The following is a 25,257-nucleotide window of genomic DNA, read 5'->3' on the forward strand; positions in this document are numbered from 1 at the left end:
CCATTCTTGAGGTACCAACATCATCCACACACTGGTGACCTGTTTTTGGAATTCGGGTAAAATGTCCTGCAGGTTAACACGATTGATGTCTCTTACAATTATGAAGAGACCACCTGGACGCTTGTTTTGCAGAGAGCTGATGGTACTGTAGAGCACTCCCAGTGCGTCCTTGGCGTTTGCGCTCGGAGGGATGGAGACAGCAGAGATGAATACAACAGTAAACTCTTTGAGCCATGGCTGGCATTTAATTGTAATTTGCTCAATTTCCCCAGTATAAGTTCTGTTAACTACAGATGAGTTTGTGCATCGACCTTCATCAATGTGCACACAAATTCCACCTCCTTTGGATTTCTCCGACACGGAGTTCCTGTCTGCGCAGGAACAGAATCACTGCATCAAGTTGAAATGCCAAGTCGGGTATGTTGGTGTTTAATGATATCTTGGTGAAAACCAGAAAGCAATAGTTTGTTATTTCTTGCTGTGTGTCATTCTCAGCCTCAGTAAGTCCATTTTATTATCTAGCGAGCAGAAGCTGGCCAAGAAAAGTGATGGTACTGCCAGTCTATCCAGGTTAGCTCTCAACATCGTTAGTACCACAGCTCTCTTACCGCGTTTTTGCTTCCTTTCCATCACCTGCATCCACTGCTTCCTCAGCTGAGGTGCTTACACCTGGCTGCTGTCACTAAACCTGATGTCTGTAGAATCACTTTTTCTGTTAACTCTGCTTAGACACAACTTTGTTTCAGATTTTGGTGGCGCTGCATTCGCAAAGCTTTGGATGACAGAAAAGTCTGACTAGAAACTTTGAAGTACAATCTAAGAATTTAAAACGAGCATCACTGTTGGGAGCCAGAGTAGCCGCTGTGCCTGCGTACTGATGGCTTATGATCAGGGAAGGCATTAAATGGCTATCTCCTGTATTAGCACTGCCTTAAAGAGATAACCCTGCTACTTAATGCACAATTCAGGGCAGGGCTGTTTTGCTCTTGATATTCCAGCTAGTTTTATATTCAGGGAGCCAACTGTCACACTGAATAGATATGTTCTGGGTGGCTGGCGTTTGTGATGAGAAGCTTTCAGATCAGCTACAGTATTGAATATGCAAAGGGGTTCTGCTAGTTGGTACATGCTAACATTGTAAATTTATAATTCCGCAAAGTTAATTCTCTATATTCAAAATGTTGAAGTGGGTGATTATAGCCATTAAAACTGTAGTTAATCGTTTATTGTTTCTTTATGTTTCAGAAGGATCTTTGCTTTTAAGAAATATCTTCATGTAAGAAGCATCTTGTTAGAAGTGGTGAACGAGGTTCTCTCTGGACGATCTAGTATATAAAATAAAGACTTTCAAATCTCCCAGTTACAGCTTCCAAGTGGCTCAGACCAGTCAGTTACAACAGATGTATTAGAAAAGAGGATATAATGTGGCTGTCAACATCAAATTTTTGTCCTTCCATTGTTCAATACAGATCAGAGACTGTAAATAGACTTTTCATTTTATTTATCCTTCCATTCATTGTTTTCACCACCGTGAGAATGGTCTGAATTATATATCCCTCCCCCAGCTCTCCTAAAGAAAACTATACTCATGGCCTGAAACATCAACTGTTTATTCTTATCCATAGATGCTGCCTGACCTGCTGTGTTCCTCCAGCATTTTGTGTGTGTCTTCTCATTTAACTAGTTCTGACAAAGCGTCACAGATGGAAAACATTATCTGCTTCTCCACGGATGCTGCCTGGGCTGCTGAGCGTTGTAGTATTTTCTGTTTTTGTTTCAGACTTGCAGCATCTGCAGATAGTTTTAATTTCCTATAGCACCTACTCTGTATAATCCTCACAGAATCACAGTATGGTGCACTGAAGTTTTTTTTAAAAAAATGGTCAAGCTTGAGTAGTGGAGAATGTGTCTCACCCGCTTCCCTTCCTCACAGCGAGTCACCATGACAATGATTGTTACTTTCTGTTCCCACACCATTTTCCAGAAATCATCAGATGTTTCTTCTTTCGGTCCTGAAAAATAGCAGAAGTTATCACTGAGCAAACACAGAGAAAATCAAACGTGGAGACATTCATTTGTGTGATTGGTATATTTTAAACTAGTTGAATTCAGCTACGTATGAAGAGGAACTGGAACAAGGTAAGTTACTAAATTACATCCAGGCATATTCAGAAACTAACTGGAAGCACAGGGAAGAAATGTGAGTGAAACACAAAAGAAGCATTCATGCAGGCACATGAAAGACAGGAGAAGGGAACATGAGGTCAGTGGGGTAATCATCAATCAGTGGTAAATCTATGCCTAAAGAAAAAAGGGTGCAATAACTAAATCATTAATTTGTTATGTGATTCATTTGAGGGACTGTCTAAAGGAGAAAGATTGGAACTCTTGACAAAACAGATTATTTACTCAAAATTAAACATTAGGAAGCTGAAAATAAATAAAGCTTCTGTTAATTGTGTTGGGATGAAGGGTATACAGTGAATTAATCTCTTATCAGCCTATTTATGTGAATCTTTGGGCCAATCATTTAACTCTCTACAATGTTCAATGACTATGGACTTCTTCCATTTTGAGTCGCAGATTCATCTGCCTCAGAAACTGACTCTTCAGCCGAGTACTTACATATGACCATCAAGAACCTATTTGTACTAATCCTATTTACCACACTTGGTCTGTAGCCTACTAAATGTCTTAGATCTACTTTTATGCCATTTTCATCAAACAAACTAACCTTGGAGTTTAATGAAAGTGCAATGAATTTATTTTCTAGAAATGACCAGCAATATAATTTATTCAGATTCCTCCCTCTTAGGCTGCGCCTGACACTACTCTTGTCAAGCCTGAAACCTTTTCTATTACATCTGATCTGGACTTCCCCCCTGTGGTGACAACTACCAGGTGTTAGGTGTAAACTTGGGATTGAGGAAACTTGTTCTTTATCCATTTGTTGTGCTATGACCACAATCCTCCCACTGATTCTAAAACAGCTGTTGGAAGGTGGTTGACTGATATTGCAGCAGTGCTTGATTCCTTTTTAAATTTTCACTTTACAGTACTGTGCAGAAGTCTCAGGCACAAATATATAACCAGAGTGCCTAAGACTTTAGCACAATACCGTATTTGTCAACATGGAATGGACAGCGTGTTTGTATATCTGGCAATAGCAATGAATGTTGGGAATGCTGAGGATGGAGTGCCAGGGTACGTGTGGCACAGGTCCAGATACACCTAGCCCTGAGACACCAGGCAAGATTCAAAGTTTCAAGAAGATTTATAATCAAAATGCGTATATATTTTTGAACCTTGAGATTCGTCTCCTAACAGGCAGCCCGAAACAAAGAAACTCAAAAACAAACCACATATAAATATATATAAAAGACTGTCAAACACCCAATGTGCAGAGAACAAGAGACACGTCATGCTCATAAACACCCATAAAAAAGAAGACGTCAAAACTCAATGTGCAATGAAAAAGAATCATGAAAACATAAATGGCAAGCAAAGAGCGTAAAGGTAGCTTAATTCCAAACAACTGATTTATTGATCGTTATAGAATGTCTTTCTGTTGCTTTTCACTCCCTCCCTTCTCCCAGCTGTGATTCCCTTCTCCCTGCCACCTTCCCACTCTCAGTCCACAACAGACATCCATATCAGAATCAGGTTTATCATCGTTCACTTATGTCATGATTTTTTTTTCTTTCTGCAGCAGTAGCAGCACAATGCAATACATAAAATTACTACAGTACTGTGTAGAATTCTCAGGCTCCCTAGCTACATATATGTTTCTAAGACTGTTGCACAGTACTGTATGTAAAGTAGGGTTGTTTTGTATCAAGGTGACGAAGTTTAGAATAAGTGTGCGAGAGGTATAATTAAGGTACGATCTACCATAGTGCATTTTGTTAAACAACTGAAGTTGAATTTTACTGTCCCTATGGTAAGGTGTTACTTGGCTACGTCGACTGAAATTGCTATAGCTGCCCTGGGTGCTGCTGGTTGAAAACATGATTACACAATGGGACGAGTCTCAAAACTGCACAGCACAGCAGAGAAACTGCAGTTAACACGTCTGCAACTCAGTGTAACTTGGTTATTAATTTCCATCATATTGTACATCGAAATCTTTCAAACTTGTGATTCTCTGAGATAGATATCTGCAGCTAAATAGCAAACTTTTCATTAAACTTGTTCTGCGATATAGAGAAAATTATTGCCTGTATATAAGTAAATGTACCTTGGGCAGCAATGTACTTCCGGGGTTCATTGAAGCCCTATGTAATGAAAAATAATAAAGTTAAGAACAACAATACCTCACTCGTAGTGCTCAATAATCAGTCAACAATGCGGAGAATTACAAACATTGGAATTATGGAGTGAGTCTTACAATCATCAATGCAGGAGTTATTGAAAATGCATGTCAAGGAGATGGTATGAATATAGAGGTGTACTGGATCTCCAATATTGAACCTTAGGTCTTATTATGGAATGAAGTGTCAAACAGAAAATAAAAATGAACTTTGGTATAACAAAATGCTATTGCATTGAACACAATTGCCAACTTGGATCTTCCCAGGAAGAACTGTTATATTGGTCGTAGCAGCCTTCAGAAGTAAACCCTGGAGATGCGTGTAGATTGGGGTCAACTGCCGAAATGAATTTTGTAAAGGGAACACTTTTCTCTTCCATGGATTAAATAATTCTATTTAAATTTCTGTTGTCAAAGTGCACAATACTAAATACTTAAATATCCTTTGTCTGTCACTTCCAAGCTTTCATACTTACATCAATGAAGCTTGCATTGATATAATCTGATCCATGCTCTCCAGACACAGGGGAAAGTTCAACACGATTGTAATCATCTGTTGAGAAAGCACAATCCTAATAAGTTTATTAAACAAAGAAGGCATATGTTTTCCAACCTAAGTCTATTATGTTTTGTAATTCCAAAACGTAAAATTAATTGGACAAAAAACAAGGGAGTTCAGAATGTGAATAACTATGTTTTTACTTTAAGCGAACCATGCACATATCATGTAGTAGTGTCATGATGTATGCACTTCATCTATTTTTATATAACCCATAATGTTATTTAAACAAGCAAGAATGCTTAATCAAACAATTTATTTACAATATTACTCTAATACTACTGAAATATTAAATACACAACAAAATCCATTCATCATCACTTGAACGATTTTTGGTAATGACCCAGCTTTGACTTTTACTGACTTCAAAAATTGCAGTGGTTCTCACAAGAGCAGGAATGAGGGAAGAATTTATGGAATGATGAAATAGAACAACATATTGGGGAATAGAACAACATATTGAGACAATTAAGTTGAACTGGACCCATTGAAGTGCAATAAAAATTATTGTGTTGAACATTTTTGCCAGTTTGAACTTTGAAATTGATTGAAATGTCTACTGAAATCCTCATAGTTACAGATCATAGAAACAAGCTCATCAGCTCAATGAATCTACACCAACCATCAAGCAAAAATTTTACATCAGTTTGATTGTACTCTCCTTGCATTTCCATCAATTCCTACCACCTGCCCTAAGATTTAAGACTCACCAACAATAACTTACAATTGCGAATAAGCAACCCGTGCATCTTTGTAAGGTGGAAGGAAGCAAACTCCACATGGTCACAGCAAGAACATGCAAACTCCACACAGAGAGCCCCCAAGGTCAGGACTGAAACTGGGGCACTGGAACTGACAGAGTTTCTGAGCAAGCTGTGACATTTCATCACTCCTCACTGCAAGAGAGAGGATATACCTCTAGAGATAGCTGGCTCCGCATAAAATCTGCACAGAATCAGTATGATTGATTTGTCTTGGCTGAGCTGTGTACAGAGAAGTCTCTCAAGGTGAAGAACCAATCTCTATCACTAGCTGCACATGGGTTGGGGAGATAGTATAATCTTCCGTGATTTTACCACACCTCTGTATGATCGACCCACCTCATGTAGTCCGTGATTGATCAGTCATGGCTCACAGGCAATGGCCTGAAGCCTGCAAACTACAGTGGAGCTGAGTTAATATTTTGACCATTGAAACACAAATCAGTCAGATGTTGTGCTTGAAATTTGTTGCTCGGTTGTTGTCCTGAATTAACAGTTCCAATTTCATACAGAAGGAAATCAAAGATGTGGTGCTGACAGAGGGACATCATCACCGGTACATCTGACTGCCTAAAAGTTGTATTTCACCCAGAAATTTTTGCTAATGCAACCCACTTCAGGAAATAAACATGCATTGAGTAATCAAACCACTATGCTATACTTTTTCAGTAACTGAGGTACCGAGAGTGAGTTATGTATTGACCAAATTTAAATGCATTCAAAGCGATGGTAAAGATTCTGAATCAAATTGTCTTTTTACACAAAGGCATGTGCAGATGTACCATGCACCTGAGAGCAATGATGGAAGCTTTTATCATGCTGATATTTAATAACGTTCAATATGTTTACAAAAAGTGAAATAGACTAACATGTTAAAAGAATGGCCACAGAGGATTAAACTTAAATGGTGGATGATTGGTCAAATTTCAAGTGGAACTGGAACCTTATCATTTCCCCAAAGTCTGGTTGATATCTGTCCTTCAATTAATATTGTTAATAATCAAATTATTTGCCTATTAATGCATTGCTGCTTATAGGAGTTTACTGTGTCAAACTGGCTTCTCCACCACCCACACCAAAACACTGAATACAGTGCTTCATTCAAAAGTACTTCATTGGCTTCAAATAATTAAAGTCCTCCTGAGACAAATATGAAATGAACTATTTACATCTAATCATCTTCTTAATGAAATGTCTTCATAAAGTAATTAACTGTTCTTGAGGAAAATTATAGTTTCAAGTTGCTGATCAGAAATAGTGCAGACATAACAGATGGTCCTTTAGGCAATATCAGTCCAGTAAGTATTAATTCAACTGGTGAACAAAGTCTAAAACCTGCAGAATATTTTTCATAATGAACACCTGACTGCGCATCTGTGAGAAACAATTTATCTGTCATTTTTCTGAGAACCCATCAACTCCCATGCACAGGATCCTGTGTTTCAGTGACATGCCAAATCTCTGAAGAAAAACATATTCATCCTCCTATCACAAGTAAATCAATACCATTTTTAAACAACAAGAACAAGTTTGCCAACTGTCTCAAAATTATAGCTTTCAATAAACTGAACAAAAACGCTCTCTTGCCTATACAACTGCCACACTGACAAATTTCTTTTAACTTTCTGAGTATTATTTCAGTGCTGAGATATTCTATGGGGCCATACTGTTCTGCAATAATATAGAAACACAACAGTTAAAACCTATCTTAAACAAAATTAGCAGGTTCCATTCAAACTCACATGGTAGGATGTCGATATATCGATTCTTGTTCGAATTACAACCTTTACGTGCATCCTTGACAGGAAATTTGCTGAAAACCCTTGGAATGCTCTGAAATGATAATTTCAAAATTACATTATTTTCTACCCACACAGTAATCAAGTTTCTTATTTGATGTACAATTAATTCTGTATTGCTATCATTTAGCTGTTATAATTTGCAGATAACTAAAAAAATTGATTGTGAAGAAGATTTTCACAAGGTGCTGCATGTGAGACTGCTAAACAAGAGCCCAAGGCACTACAGAAAAGATACAAGCATTTATAGAAGATTGCTGACTGGCAGGAGACAAAGAATTTGAATAAAGAGGGACTTAATAAAGAATTTGAATAAAAAGGGACTTTATTGTTGGCCATCGATAAATGGTGGTGTTCCACTGGGGTCAGTGTTGGGTTTGCTTCTTTTCATGTTATCTGTCAATGATTGCCTGATGGAATTGATGTCTTTTTGGCCAAGTTTGAAGATAATACAGAGGCAGCTGGAGCAGCAAGCAATGTTGAGGAAGTAGGAGTGTGAAGAAGGACTTACTGTAGATAGAATGGATAAAGAAGTGGCAGATGGAATATGGTGTAGCGAAGAGCATGGTCATGCACTTTGGTAAGAGGATTAAAGGTGTAGACTATTTTCTAAGTGAGGAGAAAAATTCAAAAAGGGACTTGGTAGACTTTGTGCAGGATTCCCTAAAGGTTGACTTGCAGCTTGAGTTGGTGGTAAGGAAGACAAATTTACTGTTATCATTAATTTTGAGAGGACTAGAATATAATAGCAAGGATTTAATGCTGAGGCTTTATAAAATATCGGTCAGACTGCATTTGGAGTAGACCGCATTTCCCTTATCTAAGAAAAGTTGTGCTGAGATTGGATAGAGTCCAGAGGAGGTTCACATGAATGATTCAGGGAGTGAACGGGTTAACAGATGAGGAGGGTTTGATGGCTCTGTGCCTGTACTCAGTGCAGTTAAGAAAAATGAGTGGGGCGGGGAATTTTATTGAAACCTTATCGAATATTGAAAGGCCTAGATCAGAGGTTCCCAATCTTTTTTCTTATGCCATGTACTATTACCATTAAGCAAAGGGTCCATGGACCTCAGGTTGGGAACCCCTGGCCTAGCTAGAATGGATGTGGAGAGGATGTGTGAGACTAGGACCAGAGGCTGCAGCCTCAGAATAGAAGTATGCCTCATTAGAACAGAGATGAGGAAGAAAGTGGACGTTGATAGGTTCTTGGTTAGTAAGGGCATCAAAAGTAGACAGAATAATTGGGTTGAGATGGATAATAAATCAGCCATGATGGAATAGCGGAGCAGAGTCGATGGGCCAAATATCTTAATTCTGCTCTGTCTTCAGGTCTTAAGATTGTCTAAGCATACAGTGGGCACAGATCAGCTAGAAAGTTGAGCAGAGTGATGGCAGATGGAATTTAATGCAGGCAAGTGTGACACAATTTGTGAAAGTACAGTACATTCTGGTAGAGCATACAAACTAAATGGAAAGGACCTTAGGAACATTGGTGTACAGAGCGAATTTGAAAACTCACTGAAAATGTTGAGAAAGGTGGATAGGGAAATTCAGAAAGCTTGAGGAGGAAATTGATTCCTTTCCTTCATGGGCAGGGCATTGTGTTTATGAGTTGGGCTGTCACATTGAGGCTGATAAGTCTGCTTTTGAATTACTGTGTACAGTTCTGGTTGCCGCACTAGTGGAAGGTTGTGATGGCAATTGAAAGAGTGCAGCAGAGATTCTTCAGGATGTTGACTAGAATGGACTGCTACATTTATAAAGGGAGACTGGATAAATGGTTTTATTCTCACTGGAACAGAGAAGACAGAAGGGGTGACCTTATAAAATTATGAGAGAAATGGATAGGATAGATAGAGAGTCTTTTTACCAGGGTAAGTGAGAATAAAACTAGAAAGCACAGGTTTAAGGAAAAGGCAAGAACTTCAAAGGAGATCTGGATGGTACATTTTACACACAGAGGTTGCTAAATATCTGGAATCAGTCTCCAGAGGAAGATACAAATGTTTACAAGGTACTTGGACAGATACTTAAGAGCGGAAAAACATAAAGGAATATGAGCCAAATGCAGACAAATAGGATTTGCTTAAGTAGGCATCACGGTCAAAACGTTCAAGGTGGACTATCAAGGTCATTTTCTTTGTGTACAGTTTTATGATTCTAATTTTTACTGCTGCAGCCAGGGTGGTGGAATGAACTGCTATTTTAAGGTCCTGTCTGCTTTTCATCCCTCTGGTTTTGGGTAGTTGGATGCGGACACATAAATAACCGAACATGCAAATGATTCAACATAACAAGCACATTCATCAGATTCTGTGCATGAAGCAGAATATACTGAGGAGCCTCACCAATACTGAATCCTCAGTTAGCCTGTGATTCAGGTGTTATTAACATAGAGGTCACCGGAGGTGGTAAGACCAGCAGTTAAATGGTAAAATGAGATTTACTTTACCCTTTCAGGATGCTAAAGATCTCCATAGATCTTTATGGTGCATCGTGGATTCTCCTTGATGATTCAGCTCATATTTATCCATCTTACAAATCTCAATGAAATACATTGCAAAAAGATTTATCCTTAATCATTGGTGCACATCACCTTTGAGAGTTAATAGTTCTCTACTTCTGAGGGGTTTTTAAAAAATTATTCATTTATAGGATGTGGGCATCATCAACTTAGCCAGCATTTATTGCCCATCTCTAGTTCCATAGAAGTCAGTGGAACTGAATTTCTAAAGAGGAATATAATTCATAACAGCTGCAACATTACACATTTGTCAGTAATGGTACAGTGTGAATACTTACCCTTTAATGTTTAGTAGGCAAATTATTTTTTCTGCTTTTCAACAATAATTTGATGCATCTAGGTGCTACAATCGACCAGTAATATGACAGCGCCCTTGATCATAGCAACCTCAATTGTTCAATCGTTATGTCATTTTTATGATCGGAGGACAATGTACTGCAGGTCTAGCCCATCAGCAACTTTGCTCAATAGATGTGGAGCTGGATTTGCTGCCTGCTACTGCCACCACTGCCCAAGGGGGAAGATGTCAAAGCTGGTGCATGGTCCAACAGCTAGTGCAAATGAATGCCTTTGCCATTTTTCTTGGTTGGGGGGTGAGCTGCATGGCCCCAGTTGTTGCACGGGCCAGGCTCACATGCCACAGGGTTACCTGTCGCAGCCGCCCGGGGGAGGAGACGCAGAGGTGACGTGGCATGGTGGCCGGCTGTACTGGGTGGGTCCTCCAAATTAGCCCCTCCAATTTGTGCTACCCCCAGTGTTTGTTTGGTGGAAGGCAAGCTGGGTTGTGTTCTCTGTGGATACACATACACTAGCGCAACATGAGGAACTGTTGCTTATTCTTGCAGAAAATGTGGTTCCAGGACATAATTCCCTGTACTATCAATATACAATTGATATTATTACAATTATTATTATTATTGTGACTATGTTTTATTTCTATCATTATTATATGTGTTATATGTGCCTTGTGCTGTGTGTGTTGGTTCTATGTTTTGCACCTTGACCCCAGAGGAACACTGTTTCCTTTGGCTATATTCATGTGTATGGCTGAATGACAATTAAACTTGAACTTGAGAGGCTTCTTCTTTTGGTGTTGCCTGCACTTTCAAATACAAACAGCTGACCTTTCACACCCCATTCTGGCTCATCTGTCACTGCGGTACACTCCAGTGTCATTATCCTCCCCTTTAATACATTAACCATCATTGCCTTTGTCTTCAAGTGGACAAGAGTTTTGGAATGTGATGATTCACCATTTACCTGGAATTCTGCTAAAAATAATCTGGATTCGTCGGCCTGCTTTCTTCTGTATGCATCAATCAGTTGCTCAGCAAGTATGGGTTCTACATTGAGCAGCTGTTTTTCATCATCTGTAAGGAGTGGTCAACATTGGATATTAATTACATGAAATATTCCCTGAGACAAGATTTAGACCAAATGCTCAACACATAAAAATAAAGGGGTAACCTGGTTACTGACCATGTCCAATAAGTTCCACAGATTCTTCAGGATGTCTATAATCAGGATAGAGCAAGAAAGAAAAAAAAAGCATGCTAAATAGCACTACCACATCAAAAAGAATGTACTATTAATTAGTGTTATCAGTATTTATAATTAACATTAGGATCACCTTTCCCTCTAATTTCTTTTTAACATTTGCTTGGACCATGCCTGAAAACTGTGCAGCGCTTCAATAAAACATGAGATAAAAGACAATCCCTGCTGTGTGGCAACAAAGGCTACATGTTCAGCAGCATTTCAGTTACTGCACAGCCCTGCACCCGAGCAGCTTAGAGAGAACAGTGATTATACTATTGTGAGAAATCTTCGGATAGCACTTTCATATATTCACTCAAGTATTCAGATAAACACAAGAGCAATATTACTTCATTGAATTTTCTGTATTTTATCTGTTGACAATGTATTTGGTTAAAAGGCGGTAAAGTGGTGAATTTGCTTATATGAAGAAGTGGAACAAAGAAAACTGGGTAATTTAACTTACATTTTCCTTCAGGCTAAACTTGTAAAAGAAATACTTTAGTTCAGGTGTCCTGATGAAGGGTCTTAGCCCAAAACATCAGCTGATTATTCTTCTCCATATATACTGACAGATTTGCTGAATTCTTCCAATGTTTTATGGATGTTGCTCAGAATGATCATTTTGGATACTGTCTCAGGTGAAGCAAGCAAGTCTTCATGAGATAATAATTACTTGACTGGCTGATGAGTGAATGTGTGAAAGAAAGTGGCACAACGCCTCAGTGTATAGGATTTCTGAAGCAGAAATGGCAAGGAAGCTACATATCTCACTGTTTGAGTGCTGAGAACATGTGTAAAGTGTTGAAAAGCAGTTAACCCCACACCAGTGTTATTACTCACCTGAACAAAAATTCACCCTGAGAAATTATTAAAATAATATTTTGCCATATTACAGTGAGTTCCCACCATAAAGAAGTACAATTCTCCCATAAAATTGTTACTTTGTGTTCACCCTAATTTGTTTTATCTATTACTAATAAAATTAGAGTCAAGAATAGGCTTTTCCTATTTTAATAAATTTGGATTTAATCTGGTCAGATGTGAGGTGTTGCACTTTGGGAGATCAAATGTTAAAGGATAGTCAAAAACACGTGTGCATATTATAAAGGATAGCACACCATTAATGGCAAAATCCTCAACAGTGTTGATGCACAGAGAGATTTTGTTCAAGTCTATAACTTCCTCAAAGTAGTTGCAAGGTTAATAGGGTGTTAAAGAAGGCTTGTGTTATGAACTAATGGTCTTTATTCATTGAGGCACTGAGTTCAAGAGTCAGGAAGCTATGGTGTGGCTTCATGAAACTCCAGATGGACAGCATCTGGAGTACTGCTTTTAATCTGGTTGTTCCATTGCAGGAAGATAGTGGGTGCTCCAGAGAGTGCAGAAGTGGTTTATAGGGATGCTGCCTGGATTTGGAGTGTGTGTGCTACAAGGAGAGGTTGGACAAACTTGGGCTATTTACTATGCAATGGCAGGGGCTGAGGAGGGAGACCTCACAGAACATTGTAAGATTATATGAGGTAAAAGAGAGGAGACAGCTGGTTTCCTATATCCAGGTCAAATTGCCTAATTCTGGAGGTCATGCATTGACGGTGACAGGAATTAAGTTCAAAGGAGATGTGTGGGCCAGATTTTTCTTTTACACAACGATTGTTGGGTTGGTGCCTGGAATTTGCTGCAAGGGTTGGTAGTGGAGGTAAGCATGATAGAAGTGTTTATGTGGCTCTTAGAGAGGCACGTGGATGTGCAGAGAGCAGTGGGATACGGACATTGTGTAGGGAGAAGGAATTAGTGTAGTTAGGTGTTTGACTAGATCAGTGTAGCACTGTGGGCTGAGGGCCTGATCCTGTATTGCATAGTTCTATGTACTAAGTTGTCTGAAACTGGGAGGAAAAAAACTCCATCATTAGCCCTGCCATTCTAAAATAAATCCTTTAGCCCAAAGCTTATTTTTGCCTAATCTATGATTGGTTTGAAAGTATAAATAAAAATCAATATATTTGCCCAAGGAAAAACATGTGAGGGTTCTCTCTCAGAGAGTGGAGTCAAATTCACAAGTATGAAATCTAGTTATCACTTATCCACTGCAGAAAAGAATTCTCTTTAGTTTGTACCATTCACTGTCTTATCAACGAATGCTAACTGGTATCTAATTGCTTCACCTCAGATAAAGAGAAACACAGAATGGATTTTGATCTGAAGATAGATACTATGATCCCAGCCTTTCAGTAACATTACACACAGTGGTGGGAAATCCATTAGAGAGAATTGATTGAAGAATTAAGTGTAATGGTACAAGGAGGAAACAAGTAACAATACCTCTAAGTCAATTGGTATAACCCTCAACAAATTAATAAATAACACATTCAGATACAACGAAGTTGCTTCCAGAAACTTTAGTCAATTTACAGAAAATATAGTTTCCTTTCTAATGTTTCTACCATTTCTTCTTGCTTTCTGTTTTCAGTATTTTACAATACAGTTCAGTGCTGCAGAAAATATGAGGTGTGAGACAAACCATTTTAACTCAGATACCTTGAGGATTTCCTCTGCAAAATGTATATTTTGTAGAGTACAATGGCCAGAGCTATTGTTGTAGCAATGATCAGAAATGCCAGGAATCCAATCAATGCCTGTTCATTGTCTGCAATATAAAATTCTACAGTCACTCACAAGAATGGATTACTGAAGAAAAATGTATAATTAATTATAAGACAATGTTAGCATGATAACTTTGAATTGCATAATTTTGCTGTATTTTTCCTTATACATTTCGTTAAGGGTGACTTTGATATCTGTGAATTACAGTTTACATGCAAAGTTTGTACCTTTGATCTATTACAAACAAGTCAGAAAGCACTAAAGAAACAGACAACTGAAGATCGTTAGACTGCACCCATGAACTAGTGGTGAAAGCCCCAGGCACCTGCTTAAACAACTGCTCCCTGTTATGTATGTGATTGCAGAGTGACAAGTTACTAGGCCTCTTCAGCAGCCTCTCCCAAACCTGCAAGCTGCATCACCTGGAAAGAGAAAGGCTGCAGATCCAGCTTGCTCTCCCAGTTAAAGCTACACATAGAGCAAGAGGAATGCCCTATCAGACCAGTTTGTATGCAGTGTCCTAGTGAGGAAGCCCAAGACATATTTTGTAATATTTGTAATATTATTAAGAATGGCATAATTAAGTGTAGCACATTTCTGTAACTGAGGAAGTATAACAGAAACTTAACTGAACCAAGTTCTAAATGTACAGATATATTATGAAAAAATGAAAAGTTTACATAGTGGGAGGGGCTTGGCAAAGTGGATTGCTTGCCTTAGCTGGAGATTTGACAGCCAAGGAACCTGGCTATGTGCTAGAGTTAAAGATATGGGACTGAGGTTAGAAGAAACTTCTTTATTCAGTAGACTGTGAATCTGGAATATTGTGCTCTACTGAAGGTCAAGATTGACTGACTCTCATACATTACAAAAAATCTAAGGTGAATAGGGATCAAACTAGAAAGCTATGAAAAAGTACAGTAGGCCAGCTGTATAGAAGTCCAGTAGGTCTTGTCAAATTGCTCATGAGAAGAGTAGTCGACATCAGCTTCTATAGCTTATATTCAATAAGCCTTGGGCACCATAGAAAGTTGGACAGGTTCACCAACTATGAGAACTAGAATTATTTGCACTCAGTCTATTACAGTTTTGATAGAACAAAGTAAACAGTGGATTTCTTCCCACAAGATGCTATTGGCAAAATTTGATTTCAGGAAGTATTTTACTTACATCCAGTTGTGTGAGCACCAGAATAGAATTTACTTGGACAAGCTGGACCAATTACCTGCAACTGGAATAGGACAACAGTTATGTTAGTGTAAGTACAAACCATACCTGACAGAAACTGAAATATGTCTTTTCAATAACAAAGTCCAGTTACCGTTACTGTGTATTCAGACAGATAATTTAATTCTTCAAACTCAAATGAACATCTGCTATTATTTTTAGTTTTATTATATTTATTGGAATTTGATTCTAGCCTGGCTGAATAGAAGCCTTTCTTTCCATTCCACTGTTCATCGGTTAAATTATCACAGGTAATGTGAATGGTATTTTGGCTTAATAGTTGGATGTTTTTGTTTTGAGGTTTGTCTGGGCCTATGAGGAAAAAGAAAAAAAAAGTTAAAAACATAAACTAAGAAATAAAATACACACTGTTCTGTTTTCATTTAAATAAAAAATAATTTAATAATTAGGACATTGAGCTCAATCTAAATTACGTTTTGAATTTTATGTCACAATGTCTTGGTGCTTGGTAGGTGTGGCTATAGACACATTATAATGAAAAAATCAATAAAAACTATTATTTAATAGTTTTCATTAAATAAAAAACTGGTTTAAACTTCAAAGCACTATTAGCTTTACAACTCAACAGAATAGATGTTCAACATATAGGGGAATATAAACTTGAAATCCATTGTGGTGGGCATAACACTGCATTCTGCAAAAGAAAACTTAAGTTACAGTTGATATTCCATGGTTAATTAAGGAAAGTCTTGCATTCATTATTGTGCTCTTTCCCATTCTTTTCCCGACATTTGGAAGTGCTGTACAATCAGTGAGGTACTTTTAAGTAACTTCTCTAAAGCTAAAAGGCAATAGCAATTGATTACCATATGCCTAGCATCCACAAGCAGATGTGATTTTGATGATGAAGCATTATGTTTTGCTCATTGAGAGAAATAAAAGTTGACTGGGAACAAGGGAAAATAAAGTCATGGGATTTTGTGAGGCAGCTCCTTATTTCATTCCCTAAATGAACAGATTGCACCTCCATTAGTGCAAAACTATATAGTGTTCACAGCTTAAGGACTGTCATGAAGTCCACTAGAAAGAGAACCCATGAAAAGATATTTGGCCTTCCTGTTGAGAAGAATCAAGAGTGGCTTGATGAGAACAACACAGAGATTGAAGAGCTATCCAACTATGAATGTAGGGCAGCTTAGAATGAAAGTTCCGCTATTTCCCGAAGAAAAGAATCAGCTCTACAGGTACCCAGGGACAGAAAAAATAACCCTTGATCTACATATAAAAAAGAATGATGAGAAACAGAGCACAAGAGATAAAGTGGCTAGTTTATAATCAAAATGTGCAAAGGATTCTTCATCAATGACAATGCCATCTTTAACATAATGCACAAAGCCTACCCCACCGAGAGTGAAGAACCAAGGTGAATACATTAGAAATAGAGAAGTAGTCAGCAACTATTAGAAGGAATGCTTCAGAGATCACCTCCCCCACATCTCCGTCCTTCATGTGTGCACTCTTGAAGTCATCGTGTGCTCACCTAATCGGTCCCGTTTTGCCAGCACTTCTCTATGTGACTGAAAATGGTCACATCCCAACTTCAAAAAAAGTAAAAGTCGTCTGGAGCAGAAGGATCCCAGCTGAAATTTTTAAACTTTTTAGAAGTAGCTTCATTCCAAATCCACAAATTAATTACCCAGATCTAAGAAGGAAAAGTATCACCAGGGATATCAGAGATGCCAAAATAATGCCCAACTTGAAGAAAGGAACCATCTCACTGTAGGGTATCTCCTTCCTGTCTGCCACATTGAAAATCAGTGCTGGAGCCCTTCTCAACCTCCCAATGACTGACGGATGCTCCCCAAATCAGTGTGAGATATAGTTGACAAGATCTTCACAACAAGACAACTCCAATGAAAATGCAGGGAGCAAAACCTTTTTTCAGCCTCACTAAAGCCTTTGATGCTATTTTTTGGGAGGGAATATGGAACAGCATCCTCAGATTCAGATACCCTAGAAACCTGTCTCCATCTCAGATTTCTTTCTTGATAATGGGTAGGTCCAGATGTTAACTAATGAGCCAATAACAGAAACAATCTCAATGAAGACTGCGTCTTGCCCCAATATATCACTCTCACTGACACACTCCACCTTACCTCAAACAAATCCTGAAGGAATGGAGGAGACCTTGAGAACTAATGGGAAACTATTCAACCTATGGTAACCATTATTCAGCATCCATGTTAGCTGAACACAAGCTTTACCTGCACACTGCATTTAGGTTTGCACATTCTTGGAGGCTGAACTCCAAGTCATTGCTGACACTTTCACTAAAACATACAAGCAGTTAGGCCATACACTGGAAGACAATCTGCAAGACAATCTGTCCCTGCTCACCCACACTGTTCTCTGAAAATGAAGGTTAATAGTGAGAACCTGTAAAAAAAAATGAAGAACTCTCTCAATATTGGGAACCACCTCTAAGTGAAAACAGATATAAATTATAAAATTCAGCATTGCTTTGAATATGCTAATGAAGTCTTTCTTAGATTAAGGAGAAGGTGTTTGAACTTCAAGACATCAGACTTGGCAGAAAATGCTCATGCGATGTAAAGATGCTGCCAAAGCTGTCTTCAAACACGCTAGAAGTCTACGTGAATCAATGTCAGCATCTTCCCTCAGGCCAACATCACTAGTATTGAGGCCCTGGTTATACTCAGTCAGCAATACTGGGCTAGGTCACATCATTCTCTCGGCCAACACCAGACTCTCAAGGCAGGTAGTCTAGTCTAAACTCTAATCAATGGAAGCGATTACCAAGCAACTAGAGGAAAGCGTTCACAGATGTGGTTGAAGCACCCTTAAAAAGATGCAATATTCCCATTTGCCCTGGTAATCTCTTGCCCATGACCACTCAAAATATAGAAGGAATATTCTGGATGGCTTAGAGAACTTGGAGTCCATGCTCCAGGTTCACTCAGTAGCCCTGTATAAAGAGCTATGGAGCATTTAACCTAAAAAAATACCTATCTACCTTTCAGTCACTTCTTGCTCCAAGTACTGCACGAAGAGTATACAGTTGCCACTTGGACCTCAATAGTTACTGAAGAAACCATACATTTGGAATGGAAACAAGTCATCCATGGCAATGAGGGACGCCACAAGAAGTGTATTCCTTTAGGTGGTCATTGGATTTATTGCCTTGGTCATTGTTCTCAACTCGGTAGAGTGGAACATGAAACTTCAACATGTTGATTCAGAAATAAAACTGCCACTTGAGCTACTGTTGCCAATAATCACAGGCTGTTGATTCTTATTTAAGAGATTTCAATATTATTCCTCTTTATATATTTGTACACTGTCTGTCTTCAGAGATTTTTATGAAAAGGATGCAAATATTTAAAATTACACAAATGCTGAGATAAAACCAAAAATGTTAGAAAAACTCAATAATGTGAGAAAGAACTTTCAGAGGTGTTGTTAAGTTTAAGTAAAGGCAAACTGGCTTTATAATTTCCTTTTTACTTCAAATTTCTACTGTTCACATTTGTTTTTGACTTGTGATTTTTTTGTTGTTTATAAACCACAGAACAGCTTCCAAGATTGATTAGAACAGTGATGAAGCATTCAAAGAAGTGTAAGATCATCAATTTGTACCCAGGAAAGAGAATCATCTTGACCATCAAGGAATTAGTAATGAACAATGATGACCAGGGAGTCATCAAAGATCTGGTGTACCGAGCAGGGTACTAAAAATTTGTGCATACCAGCTGAGTGGAGTGTTCAAGAATATCTATAACTGCTCACTGCTCCAGTCAGAGGCTCCCACCTGCTTCAAAAGGGGAGCAATCAAAAACAGCAGGGTGAGATGTCTCAGCAAAGATTGCCTAGCAGCACTGACATCTACTGAGATGAAGTACTTTGAGAGGTTGGTCATGGTTAGAGTAACTCCTGTCTGAGCAATGGCCTAGACTCCCGGTAATTTGCCTAACACAACAACAGATGCAATCTCACTGGCTCTCCACTCGGCTTTAAAGAACCCAAACAACAGCAAAACATGTATCAAGCTGCCATTTATCAATTCCAGCTCAGCATTCAATACCATTAACCCCTCATTATTAATTAACAAGCTTAAATCCTGGGCTCTTGTACATCCTCTGCAAATGAATCCTCAACTTCCACACTGGGAGACCACCAAGTGTGTGGATTGTTGATAATATCTCCACGCTGAACATCAGTGCAAGCACTTCTCAACGACATGTGCTTAGCCCACTGCTCTACTTTCTCTGCCGGCCAGGCACAGCTCAAATGTCTTTGATGACAGCACTGTTGTTGGCAGAATCAGGGAGAGTGACAAGGAGGTACAGGAGTGAGGTAGATTGACTGGTTGAGGAGCATCACTATGACAACATTGTACTCAATGTCAACAAGACCGAGGAATTGATTGCAGACTTCAGGAAGAAGAAGCCACAAGAACACTCATCAATCTTCATTGAGAGGGCATCTGTGGAAAGATTTAATAGTTTCAAGCTTCTTGGAATCAATATCTTGGAGGATCTATTCTGGGCCAATCACATTGATGCAACCATAAAGAAGGCATGGCAGCTGCTTTGCTTCTTTGGAAATTTGAGGAGATTTGGTATGTCACCAAAGACCCTTGCAAATTTCTGCAAGTGCATGGTGGAGAGCATTCTGAGTGGTTGTACCATGGTCTGGTAGGGAGCCTCCAAAGTACCCAACCAGAAGACACAGCAGAGTGTTGTAGATTCAACCAGTTCCATCACTGGCACAACCAACCTTCCCTGTCAAGAAGGATATATTCAAGAGGCAGTGCCTCAAGAAGACAGCATCTATTAAAGACCCTCATTATCTAGAGACATGCTCTCTTCACATGACTACCATCGGGGAGAAGCTACAGAAACTGGGAAATCCATACTCAAATATTTTAGGAACAAATTCTACCCCTCTATCATCAGATTTCTGAATGGCCCATGAACCCATGAACACTAACTCAGTATTCATCTTTTGCAGTATTTACCTATTTTTGCCAATTATAGTAAATTTTATATCTTTGCACTTTTAGTGCTGCCACAAAAATGAGAAATTTCAGTACATATATCAGTGATACTGAATTCAATTGTGATTCTTTAGGGAACAAAGCTGCTTAGAGTGCATGGTCCAAAGTAAGACCTTCACCAGAAATTTGTCGCAGCAACTGTAGATGGGCAGAGTACAAGAAAGAATAAGAAGAACTATTATTCGGAAACTGCAAAGTAACATTGATACATATAAATACTTACATCCTGGGAGAGTCTTCATGATGATAGTAGCATTCGTAGTTAATTTCTCGCCTTTATTGCATTTTTGGTTTTCAGCTTTAGCGTCACATTTATAAACTCGAAATGGCTTCAGCCCGCTAAATGTATGTGACGCAGAAGCTTGATTACTTTTGTGTTCCCCACCTGTAAGAGAAGGAAAATTGTCTTTGAATTACCATTACAAAAGCTTGATATTAGTAAACAATCACATATTGAAACAACGCCTTTGTTCTGGACATCTCCATAGCAGTTTCAGTGAGAGTTCACAGTGGGCAGAAAGTTGACTGGGACTCTGCCAGCAAACCTGAGGCCAGCGCTGAGAATTCATTAAATGAAAGTTGCTGACCTTCAAAGAGAAATCCAGGACAGGATTAGCCAATCTACATAAGCATATCACCCAGTCCACTGGCAAATGCAGACACCATGAAAAGACCAAGCCTAAACATGACCATCTTTCAATTCTTTTTGTAATAAAAATGGCTATTTTGCATGGTGATTACTGGAAATTTAGAGCCTCTGTTTTGCCATATCAAATGCCCTCCTTTACCTCTCTCCTTAGCCCTGTGACTTTCTGCTGCACTTTGCTTCTCTCATCAGCTCTCACTTTGATTACCTTTCACACCACTCTGGACAAAATCTTCATGCTTTTACCCACCACAAGTTCACTCCAATCATAATAATTGATCAATATTTTGACTTACAATCATAATGACAGATCCATCACTACCATTAGAAATAAAAATAACACACATTAAGGCTTAAAAATTAGCTTTCTTCCATTTTGTTGCACTGTTTGAGCAGCATGTTTTACCTAATGCCGAAACAGAGCTTAGGAGGGATAATGGCAGCTAATGGTGACTCCTTTCCTTGCATCTTTGGAAACAGCTCTATTTCCACCTTTAATATCTTTTCCCTTTCGGAGTTCTTTTGAAGAGTTACCCACGGGCTTCAGTTCTTTGCAGAAATGGGACCCATTCTCAAGGTTCCACAACCAGCTGTTGTTTGACATGTCAAGGGTTTGGCCTGAGAGCCTCGATTGTGTTCGGAAGCCTAAGATCTCGGGACTCTGGAGACTGGCAGATCGAGGGTCGGTGTCATGGCAGGAGACCCGTGTGTCATTTTGGAAGCTGGAAAATCTTTTGCTGTGGGCCCAAAGACAGGAGGTCTTTGAGATCTTCGGACACAGCTCGAAAAAAGTGATGAAATGTACTTTTAATATCGTAAACCAGCTGGTTGCTGTTATGTCTCCCGCTGACTGTGAAAATGGGGGACACCTTCCTCTCCCTCGCCAGGGAGGGAGAGAACCTGTAGGCTGTTGTTATATCTCCCGCTCGCTGTGGAAATGGGGGGCACCTCCCTCTTCCTTGCCAGGGAGAGAGGCAACCTGTAGGTTGTCAAATGTCGGATGAAATGCAAAGCCTTTGTGGTAACTTTGGTCTGTGTATTTGTTATCGCTTAGCTCATGTTTATGCTCGGTCGTGGGTGCGCTTTTTGTTTTGCCGGTGGGGGGAGGGGGGATTGTTGCTCGCCACCGCATACGCATGGGAGGGGGAAGCACGGTGGGGACTTTGGGGTTCTCATGTTTAACTGTCAGTCATTCTTTGGGGCACTTCTCTGTTTTTGTGGATGTTTGCAAAGAAAAAGCATTTCAGGATGTATATTGTATACATTTCTCTGACATTAAATTTGACCTTTGAACCTTTGAACCAGAACAAAGGTAACTAAACTGAAATGATAGATCTGTTTTTCTCTTCATGGATTTTGCCCAATCTATTGAGTGTCTTTCATTTCCAATTACTAAATGAAAACATGAATAATAAGATAGTTCTCGAAACACTTAACAAGTCAGGTAGCATCTACAGGGAGAGAAACAAGCAACATTTAAGGTTAGGGTCCTTTGGGGGAAAATATCAAACAAGCTTTCAGAAGGAAAGCTTCTGGAACAATTTACCTATTACCTATATATTGGCAGACACCACTGCAGCAAATGCTGAGCTAATAATATCCAAAATGAGATACATATACTGCAAAGTAGCACTATTGTTGGTTATTTAACCAGTACTTCTTACCTGAAAAATTACAGGATATGATGACATTGTGTACAGGTTTTAAATCCGTAGTACTCACATTCCATTTCACTTCAACGGATGTACGAGTAATAGACACATTGCTAAGAACTGGCATGTTAGGTTCTATAAAATTCCAAAAAAAAAGGAAAATCAGAAATCAATTCCATAATGATTTTGTCCATACTTTAAAAAGCATTTGAGCTCATGAGCAACTGAATTTTCTCTGGACAGATGTGACATAATACTCAGAAAAAAGTAAGGTCTTTCTCATCACAAGCTTGTAACCCTAGCTTCTTTAAGTCCAAGCTTCTTCGCAGCTTTGTGGAGAGTAACATTCTTCTCTTGTGATGCTTATTTGACTAAGAAGAATTGCAAGTAGTGTAAAAGTATGCAAGGTATGTACACAATCAAAAGAGTGCAAGTTTGATGGGAGGATTGGTGCTGAAGGACAGTATAATATGTAGCCTTTCAACCCAATGGAATTTTATTGCAAACCTTTAGAAATTCAAAATCCTTTTCCTTACTAACTGTCCATGCTCTATGGTTGGGTTGAGTTGTTCTTCGATCATGGCAACACACTTGCAAACGTTTTGCCACCACGTAAGGAGACGAAACATTTGCAAATGGATTGCCAAGATGGGAAAACAACTCAACCCAACCATCAACCACCCGAGCTACACATTTTCAACGTTATTTCCATTGCAAGCTCCATCTCTGGCACGATGGCGCTAGCAATCCCATTACATTGAACGGGCATTCACACATCTACTAAACATAGAAAAAAACCTGAAGGAATAACAGGAATCTGTTACAAATAGATAGAATCTTTCCAATGAGGAGCCCTTTATAGAATATCTGTGAATCACTTCAGTGGCAGAAAATGTACACATCTGATGGGCAATACACCAGTTGCTAAGTTCCTCAGGAAAATAAGTGCATAGGCCATAAAAGATGACAAAATTTCACTGATACTGTACCTTTAATATGAAGAAAAAATTGAAGATGAAAGTTTTAGATATCACAATACCCAAGGAATCTGACAAAAATTGCAAGATCAGCAGATGGCACACAAAGGGCTTGAGTATTTACAGAGGACTGTAGGCTTATGACATGACCAAAAAATTGGGTGTGCAAAATCAAGGGAAATTTATAAGTGAGATGGTGAGGTTTAAATTTAATGCGCTGAAGGATGCTGCAGGTAAGTTGTAGATGGCTTGGGAAAAATGTTAAAAAGAAAACTTGGGACCAGTTTTAAAAGTGTAAAGAATGGCTGATCAACAAGAAGAATTCTAAAGTACATCTCAAACTTGGTTACAGATTACAAACAGGAGAAAATCTGCCTATGCTGGAAAGCCAAGCATCTATGGAAAAGAGTCTTGGCCCGAAATGTCAACTATAATCTTTTCCATAGATGCTGCCTGACCTGCTGAGTTCCTCCAGCATTTTGTGTGTGTGGGTTACAGATTTAGGTCAAGTCAAGTCAAGTCACTTTTATTGTCATTTCGACCATAACTGCTGGTACAGTACATAGTAAAAATGAGACAACATTTTTCAGGACCATGGTGTTACATGACACAGAATAAAAAAAACTAGACTGAACTATGTAATAAAAAAAAACAACACAGAGAAAGCTACACTAGACTACAGACCTACATAGGACTGTACAAAGTGCACAAAAACAGTGCAGGCATTACAATAAATAATAAACAGGACAATAGGGCAGTAAGGTGTCAGTCCAGGCTTCAGGTTTTGAGGAGTCTGATAGCTTGGGGGAAGAAACTGTTACATAGTCTGGTCGTGAGAGCCCGAATGCTTTGGAGCCTTTTCCCAGACGGCAGGAGGGAGAAGAGATTGTATGAGGAGTGCATGGGGTCCTTCATAATACTGTTAGGTTTGCGGATACAGCAGGTAGTGTAAATGCCCGTGATGCCGGGAAGAGAGACCCCGATGATCTTCTCAGCTGACCTCATTATCCACTGCAGGGTCTTGTGATCCGAGATGGTGCAATTTCCAAACCAGGCAGCTGCTCAGGAAGCTCTCAATGCTCAGGATGCTCTCCCTGTAGAATATGATGAGGATGGGGGGTGGGAGTTGGACTTTCCTCAGTCTTTGCAAAAAGTAGGGATGCTGCTGGGCTTTCTTTGCTTTGGAGCTGGTGTTGAGGGACCAGGTGAGATTCTCCATCAGGCGAACACCAAGAAATTTGGTGCTCTTCACAATCTCTACCGAGGAGCCATCAATGTTCAGCGGGGAGTGGTCGGTCCGTGCCCTCCTGAAGTCAACAACCATCTGTTTTCTTTTGTTCATGTTAAGAAACAGGTTGTTGGCTCTGCACCAGTCCGCTAGCTGCTGCACCTCCTCTCTGTAAGCTGACCAGTCGTTCTTGCTGATGAGACCCACCACAGTCGTGTCATCGGCGAACTTGATGATGTGGTTCGAGCTGTGTGTTGCTGCACAGTCGTGGGTCAGCAGAGTGAACAGCAGTGGACTGAGTACTTAACCCTGGGGAGCCGCCGTGCTCAGTGTGATGGTGTTGGAGATGCTGCTTCCGATCTGGACTGACTGAGATCTCCCAGTCAGGAAGTCTAGG

At 39.3% G+C, this 25,257-nt stretch overlaps 1 protein-coding gene across 12 annotated transcripts in view; it reads right to left on the reverse strand.

The window, feature by feature from the left end:
* Positions 1 to 25,257, reverse strand: part of ptprc (protein tyrosine phosphatase receptor type C) — a 145,586-nt gene that overhangs the window by 28,557 nt on the left and 91,772 nt on the right. For all 12 annotated transcript variants that reach the window (XM_059984691.1, XM_059984689.1, XM_059984687.1 and 9 more), the window contains 11 exons: positions 22,668 to 22,790; positions 20,581 to 20,742; positions 15,414 to 15,631; positions 15,263 to 15,323; positions 14,027 to 14,135; positions 11,432 to 11,466; positions 11,213 to 11,322; positions 7,372 to 7,462; positions 4,786 to 4,862; positions 4,238 to 4,274; positions 1,915 to 2,012 (listed from right to left, as the gene is read on the reverse strand). In XM_059984691.1, coding sequence (XP_059840674.1) covers positions 1,915 to 2,012; positions 4,238 to 4,274; positions 4,786 to 4,862; positions 7,372 to 7,462; positions 11,213 to 11,322; positions 11,432 to 11,466; positions 14,027 to 14,135; positions 15,263 to 15,323; positions 15,414 to 15,631; positions 20,581 to 20,742; positions 22,668 to 22,790 — 1,121 coding nt within the window. The remainder of the gene's footprint in view (positions 1 to 1,914; positions 2,013 to 4,237; positions 4,275 to 4,785; positions 4,863 to 7,371; positions 7,463 to 11,212; positions 11,323 to 11,431; positions 11,467 to 14,026; positions 14,136 to 15,262; positions 15,324 to 15,413; positions 15,632 to 20,580; positions 20,743 to 22,667; positions 22,791 to 25,257) is intronic.

Source organism: Hypanus sabinus, chromosome 11 (genome assembly GCF_030144855.1).
Source record: "Hypanus sabinus isolate sHypSab1 chromosome 11, sHypSab1.hap1, whole genome shotgun sequence".
Taxonomy (NCBI): Eukaryota; Metazoa; Chordata; class Chondrichthyes; order Myliobatiformes; family Dasyatidae; genus Hypanus; species Hypanus sabinus.